Source organism: Leuciscus leuciscus (assembly GCF_965113295.1).
Source record: "Leuciscus leuciscus genome assembly, chromosome: 6".
NCBI lineage: Eukaryota > Metazoa > Chordata > Actinopteri > Cypriniformes > Leuciscidae > Leuciscus > Leuciscus leuciscus.
Genome location: NC_138730.1, coordinates 2,574,730 through 2,582,836, shown reverse-complemented (window position 1 = coordinate 2,582,836; position 8,107 = coordinate 2,574,730). Strand labels below are relative to the sequence as shown.

Sequence of the window (8,107 nt, the reverse complement as noted above, 5' to 3'; positions counted from 1 at the left end):
GTGCACAGCAACATACAGAGGTGTGATGTGATTTGTACTTTTAAGATTTGTTAAACGAGCTTAAATGTAGGCAATATGTATTCAAAACTATATTAAATATGCTATACTGTAAAAAAAAAAAGAAGAAAAAAAAGAAAAAGGAATTACAATGCAAACCAGTGGTTGTGTGAAGTATTTATATTTTATGTAGAGGATTAAGTTAATCCATAAACATTCATTAATGTATGAAGTAAAAAAAAATCTAGTACTAAAATGAATCAACCCAATTTGCTGCATGGGTAAAATGATGTTTTCTGTCCTATATTTACCCAGCCCTTCGGTTGAAAACCCAGTGTTTTTTAGTGAGATAAGACATGAACCAGGAAAGAGCAGAACAACTGATTCTGATATCAGGAAGACGGGAAACGAGGACATCATGACAGATAGTATCAAACGCTGATCTTAGATCGAGGAGAATTAGGATGTTTATAAACCCAGAATCCAAGGATATCCTCAACCACACGAATAAGAGCCATTTCAGTACTTTGTGATTGGCGAAATCCAGACTGAAAAAGTTGAAAAACACCAGTTACTGTTAAGTAGGATCGTATTTGAGAGGCTACTACTTTCTTAATTTTTTTTTTTTGCCAGAAAGGGTAAGTTAGAGATTGGCCTGTATTATTCATATTCAAATGATCCATGCCAGATTTATCAAGGATGTGCAGATTCTGAACTACAATTTACCAAAATGGTTATGATGAGTGAAACATCAGGAACGCACATTTTAAGTAAAACAGTCTGTGTGGGGTCAAGCACCGGCCATTAGATGGTTTTTCATTTTTAATAATGTTTCTTATTAGTTTTTGTTATCAATTATATACATTAGGCTTTTATGTTCTATCTCATGTTGTGAAATGAATGTTTACTGCATTAGTTTAGTGTCTTGTTTTGTGTTGAGAGCACTGTAAAAAAAATCTAACCTCTCCAAGTCAAAATTTTCTAGTGACCGGTCATATCTACATTTTTTTATTGGCCCAAGTGCAATTCTTGTTGCAATAGTCTGTTAACATTGGCTCAATGAGAAATAATATGTCAGACTAATTGAAAAATTTAGATGTTATCAGTCACTAGAAATGTTTGACTTGGGGATGTCATTTTTTTTACAGTGAGAGAGAGAGAGAGAGAGAGTGTGTGTGTGCGTGTGTGTGCGTGTGCGTGTGCGTGTGCGTGTGCGTGTGTGTGTGTGTGTGTGTGTGTGTGACACACAGTGTGCATCTCTACTGCTTGTGATGAACTTCGATTCATCATGACTTTCTCTTCATCAGTGTTATTATTATGGATGTCAGAATACGTTTAAAGATCTGAAACAAATTTTAATAGAAACATGGCCTTTCAAATGTAACATTTTACATGTTGTTCTGTAGATATGTTTACATTTTTCTTGTTTTCCAGCTTCCTTTTTTTCTTTTCTTTTTTTTCCCCCTGTAAAAACATCAACTTGCAGCCCGTGTATTGATCACCGTGTGTGGGTCGTGTGTGCCTCGCTCGCTCGCGCTGCTCCTCGGAGATCCGCGCTCTTGTCAATCAGCAGAATTATCGCGGCTCGCGTTGCGCAGGCGTGATCCAGTCTGAGCCGCGCGAGCTCGAGGCCAGTCTCTCCCTCTCTCCCCCCCTCTCTCTCTCTCTCTCTCTCTCTCTCTCTCTCTCTCTCTCTCTCTCTCTCTCTCTCTCTCTCTCTCTCTCTCTCGAGCGAACCAGCTCCGTCTCTCCCGCCAGACATGCCTCTGCACCACCTGCGGATCGCGCGTCTCTCCGGCGCGTGAATGGCCCTCGCGCCATGGACGAATTGCCGTTCCAGAAAGTCAAGACCCGGCGCCGGAGGAGCCACTGCCCGCCCGGGGTCATCGCGTGCGAGGACGAGTTCGACTGCAAAGAGCTCGAGTCGCTCTTCCACAACTACAACCTGAAGCAGGAGCAGGCGTCCACGCTGAAGGCGCTGTGCGTGCTCCTCCTGCTGTCCTCCGGGCTCAGTCTGCTGGAGCTGCTGCTGTCCGGCGCCGGCCTCAGCGTCGCCAAGGGCTCCTACCCCGTGCACTGCGTCGTCTTCATCGCGCTCTTCATCGTCAGCAACGTCAAGTACCTGCAGGTGCCCCAGCTGCAGCAGATCGCGCACCTGAGCCTGTTCTTCAGCCTCACCTTCGCGCTGCTGTGCTGCCCGTTCCCGCACGCGTCGGGGGCGTCGGGCGCCGCGGGTCCGGAGCAGGGCGTGTGGCCGCTGCTGCTGCTGACGTTCGTGGCGTACGCGTTGCTGCCCGTGCGGACGCTGCTCGCGCTGCTCTTCGGGCTGCTGGTGTCCGTGTCGCACACGGTCGTCGCGGCCGCGTCGGTGACGATGAAGACGCAACGCCTGTGGAGAGCGGTGAGCCTCTGCTTCTTCTCACACACACGCACGCGTATTATAGTTCATGAGTTCAGCACTGGACAGCGAGCGCGCGCGCTCAGACACCGGCACCAAAGATACCGTTCCGATTCGTTTTCCATGTTAAACGCAATAATTGCTATACAATGCAGGGAAATACAATACATAAGCTGACTGATCAACAGGCTTTTCTAAAGCTCATCTATTTGATCATCACGCATAATCAAGATTATGTTTGAGAAGCTCTGCGTCAATCTGTTTGTTCGGATGTTTCAAACACTCCTGCCACGCAATCAAGCTGTGTGATTTACTGCTTACTCTGTTCCTCAAGTTAAGTGCATGCTCGAGGAGGGAAATATTTTCACTCAGTAAATTGCTAAATTTCACCAATAGGTTAATTAGGAAGAAAAGGCACATATGCCATTACACGTGACATTTTAGAGGAGAAAGACTGAAATAGTATTTAATTGTAAATGCACTCCAGCAATCTTCAAAATGACTTGTTTATAGTGGGAAAATCTGAATCAGAAGTTCTACTAACTTAATCTCTGAGTTTACTAAATTGAAATATATTAACTGATTATCTCAAATTAGCTGCCATTGTACAGATAGATTTTAAACAGAATCAATATCATTCACTTTTCTGAAAGGTTGACACTTTAATAATATCTGTTGATTTTGATTGAAAGAACGTGGAGGTAAAGACTGTGATTACGCGTTTCCGGTTATTAACATCACAAATCTATTTAACAAATGTATGTATGTTTATGACACTATACTTTGTGTTACATCTACTGCATTATTACAGTAAACTAGTTAATGCTACTCTTGGTTAATGGGTCGTTTTTATCGTTTTGTTTTCAGATGAGAACAGATTCAGTATGTGGGACTGTGCATTTAGTGTGTTGCAGAGTCTTCATGTCGGTATTTGCGTACTTGTGTGACGAATGTTTCTGGCCTCATCCTGATGACTTTAGAAAAAAGAGAGAAACATGCTGCACTTTATACTGTAAGAGTCACACACTCTCAGCAGAAAAGCTTCAGTATCGAACCATAAAGGGTTGTGTCAGGCGCTTCATATAGGCTACAGAACCTTAGGGGTCCCATCATGAGATCATTTTATAGATTTACTTTTAATTCATTAATTTTGTTTACATTTTTAATTAAATGTTATGAATTAAACAGCTCATTAACATACTTCATCAGTAGAAAACATATAACATATATTGAAATAACATAAACATAAAAGCATTTTGCAATAATTGAAGACATTAAACTGCCTGGCTGTTTGACATGTTTCTCTCTTCTGATCAACGTAATCAATCTCTTCATATTTCTGTCCTCTTATGGAAAGTCAGAAACAATATCGTGGATTTTATCTTTTGGGACAAATGGAACATTCATTTAATTCAATTAAATTCAATTCATGAATGTATTATACAATGAAATTAATTAGCAAACCTTGCTGTGCATCCACACATGACAACACAACAACAATAATTAAGACACCATAAATGTAACACACTACAATACAGAAACTTGACAGTTTGAGTAAAGATATTGCACATTGTTGTCACAAAGGGACCCTAACTGTAATTATGATTAGTGCAATTGAAACATGACTATTCAAGGTGTAATCAAAAGTTCAGTGTTTAGCAGTGTAGTTCTCAGAAACTATGTTAGTTGGGTCCAGATTCACCCAGAGGACGAGCGGCTCGAAGTAGGACGGCTCTGAACAGAGACCAGACACACTTCTGAAAGCTATTTTAGCACAGAAATGGGCAATGAGGCTTCAGATGATCCATACCGGATCCACAGACGTCTGTAGATGTGACTGTGAAGTTAGGGTTAGTGATCAGCGCTGGTCTCCTGCGGGACTGACGCATACAGACATATCACTAAAATAATGCATGGGAATCATGTCAGGAATGGTTGGCACCACTGTTGTGCTTGTTGGAGTGTATGTTAGAAGGCCTGCCAAGAGGGCATTACAGTAGTCCAGTCTGAATAGAACAAGAGCTTGGACAAGGAGATGTGTAGCTCCAAAAGGAAGGGCCTGATCTTCCTAATGTTGTATAAGGCAAATCTGCAGGACCAGGCAGTTCTAGCAATGTGGTCTGTGAGGTTCAACTGATCGTCAATCACAACTCCAAGGTTCCTGTCTGTCCTGTCTGTCCTGGAGTTATGGTTGATAAGCCTAGCTGAATGGAGATTTAATATTCATCAATATTATTGATCTGCCTGCATTGACACCATTATATGAGAACTGAACTAAGCTGGACAATGACATCACTGTTTTCTCCAAAGCGGCTATATATATATATAAATGAACTAAATGAATAACTTTTTACAACAAAAATGAACCATCAGTGAACTTAAGCTGGACTGTGACGCTATTTTCTTCTAGATCTGCTGTACAGCAGAAACAAACTTTGTTGCATTATTTTCCTGTTTTCACTATAAAGCTGCTTTGAAACAATCTGAATTGTAAAAAGCGCTATATAAATAAAGGTGACTTAACTTGACTTGACTGAATGGAGAAGTTGTGCTGAAGTGTTGGGATGGCCGAGTACGCAAGCAGTTCTATCTTTATAAGGATGTGTTGAAGGTGATGGTTCTTCATCCAGCAGTAAATGTCTGTCAGGCAGGCTGAGATACGAGCATCTACCAACTAATCCTCAGGCTGGAATGAGAGGTAGAGATGTGTGTCATCAGTGTAGCAGTGATGGGAAAAAACATGTTTCTCTATCACAGATCCTAGTGATGTCATGTAGATGGAGAAGAGAAGCGGACCCAGCACTGAGCCCTGAGGCACTCCAGTAGCTAGATGTTGGGTCGTAGACACCTCACCCCTCCACGACACCCTGAAAGTGTTTTTTTTTTTTTGTGGTTAAAAATGTGAGACGCAAGTCAGTGCAAGGAAAATCAAGCAAGGTCCACAGACACGTTTTTAAAGTTGAACTTCTTTTCGTTTTTAGATTGCCGTGTCATGTGCGAGACACTGCAAAAGATGCGAGACGCGAGAACAACAGTCAAACACGTCAGTCTAGCTCTTGTTTACTTGTTTATGGAAAAGCAGTGCAGTGGAAAAACATGTGAACAGAGTGTCACTCACATGAATGTTTCATGTCCCTGTAGGCCTGAAACAAGCGTTTCATGGGCAGTCGCTTACTGAAAAGTTTTAGTGCACAGTTCATAATGTAAGGCATGCATTGAGGAGTGAATCTTGTGTGAGGGCCAAAGATTTCAACAAGCAGATGTGAACTCACTGTACTGAGTGACAGAAAGCTACTCTGTGTGAGTTCATACACTACTCTAGTGACAGTAGACAACAGACATTTTATGCCAGGTAAATTTTACTGATACACCTTTAGATTCTCAGTGCTGCCACGAGAGACTCTAGTAGACATGAACTCACACTGTCTCCTTGTGCGGATACACTTTCCTCTCTCAGATACATAACTACAACTACATAATGATGGTCAAAAGAGTCATGCTGAGCAACTTAGTTAAAGCTAGTTGACATGTTTACATGAACAATACTGGAACAATAACACATCTGGTATAATTACTCTATCAACCCCTTAACATTTGAGCTTTGCAAAAATCATTGTTAATGGGTAGTTTTCATAATTTTCTTTAAACACAGATTCAGTATGTGGGACTGTGCATTTAGTGTGTTGCTGAGTCTTCATGTCTGTATTTGCGCCCTTGTGTGACGAATGTTTCTGGCCTCATCCTGATGACTTTAGAAAAAAGAGAGAAACATGCTGCACTTTATACTGTAAGAGTCACACACTCTCAGCAGAAAAGCTTCTATATTGAACCGTGAATTTAGTTTTAATTAATCAATTTTGTTTAAATCTTTAATTACATTTTATGAATTAAACAGCGTGTAAATATACTTCATCAGTAGAAAACATTGAAATAACATAAGTATTTTGCAATCATTTAAGACATTTCTCCTTATATAGAAGCTTTGTGGCAAAGAAGGTTCTTTAAAACTGGGTCAAGAACCCTAGAGTTTTATATAGAACCCCACTGAACCTCTTACTCATGTTGGTCTGTGTGTAAATCACTGAGTTTTCAGCATGTGCTTGTGCAGAGTAAGGCCGGCTAAATAAAGGTGCTGTGCGTGTGTCCTCTGACGAATCTAATCCAATAAAGAGGAGATAGACTCATGTCCCTTAACTCTACGACCTGAATATGAACAGAAAACCAGCACTGACCGCACTGATGAGGACAAACACGTCCAAACGAAACTACAACCACACTTAATGCTGTTGTTCACATTGCTCCACTGACACAAATTGTTCTAGTGCACTTTTACAAAGTCTTGTTGTTTTCAGGCTCTAATAGAACAGGTTTTCCTGCTTGAATGTTGATTATTTTCCACATATTTTCCATTGTTGCGGCTCCTCTCTTCCCAGTCTGTCAGTAACGCTCTGTTTACTTCCTGTCTCTATGAAGCCCCTCCTTCTGAAAAGCACACTGCGCTCTGATTGGTCAGCTGGAGCAGTGTGTTGTGATTGGTCGAGCGTTTCGGTGTGTTTGGGAAATGTCCCGCCCCTTACCATAACCGCCAGTTTAACACACTACTAACTAACTCAACCAGGCCCCGCCCCTTTATTCTGCATATTAATTATTATAATGAGGAATATTGTGACGTGTTCGTTCCCGGAAGAAACTCAAGATTACAATGGAGGCGTTTCAGGAGTTCAGGAACACTGACACTGATATAGAGAAGAACTCAGAGCTTCTTCATGCTCAAACAGCAACATTACACACTAAACACAGATGAAGATGGAGAAAAGCAGAATAGTTTCTCTTTAAAGCTCTCATATTGAAGCTTGTGTCGTGTCAGCACTTCTTGTAATGATTGATCTGGTCTGTCTGTTGGCAGCTGGTGGCGAACACACTGCTCTTCACCAGTGTGAATCTGTCCGGTCTGTTCGTACGCATCCTGACGGAGCGAGCGCAGCGGAAAGCCTTTCTCCAGGCCCGGAACTGCATCGAGGAGCGACTGCGCATGGAGGACGAGAACGAGAAGCAGGTCAAACTTCATGTGATTCCTTGATTCTTCAGAGATGCTTGTGCTGTTTTGTTCTTGATTTGTCATGTGAACGTCCACTCATGCAGGAGCGTCTGTTGATGAGTCTTCTGCCCAGGAACGTGGCCATGGAGATGAAGGAGGACTTCCTCAAACCACCCGAGAGGATCTTCCACAAGATTTACATCCAGCGGCACGACAACGTCAGGTAACGCGGACTGAGATGGTTTGAGTAAATGTAAAGGTTACTGACGTCAAGTTGATAACGACTTGATTTATCAGCTTGAGACTTTGTTTTCTTTGTTTACACCCTTGACTGACTGATGGACCTTGAGTCAGCATGAATTCGGTTTGACTGACACATTGATTTTACAGTGCTGATAGTTGCTTTATTAGTTTACTAATGGTTCCATCAGCAAAGATCAGTGGCTGATAGTTTGTTATAGTTTCTCCTCTGTGTTTCTCTGTGGCTGCAGGGATAAAACCTTAAACTACATGAACACACATTCACCTGAAACATGAGCTCACGTGGATAATATGAAATATATAGTGCTGTTCTAAAATTACATTACAAAAAGACTATAATTGACTTCATTAGCCCTTTCTTGTACAGTACATTGTACATTTGGCAGTAAAATAAACAATGTACTATTTTTTAT

The 8,107-nt window shown here is 41.6% G+C and overlaps 1 protein-coding gene across 1 annotated transcript in view; it reads left to right on the top strand.

Moving 5' to 3' along the window:
* Positions 1–1,692: 1,692 nt before the first annotated feature.
* adcy1b (adenylate cyclase 1b) overlaps positions 1,693–8,107 on the top strand; it is a 57,598-nt gene continuing 51,183 nt past the window's right edge. Inside the window, exons 1-3 of the mRNA XM_082174202.1 lie at positions 1,693–2,398; positions 7,302–7,451; positions 7,538–7,656. Of these exons, the coding sequence (XP_082030328.1) occupies positions 1,817–2,398; positions 7,302–7,451; positions 7,538–7,656 (851 nt within the window). The 5' untranslated portion in view covers positions 1,693–1,816. The remainder of the gene's footprint in view (positions 2,399–7,301; positions 7,452–7,537; positions 7,657–8,107) is intronic.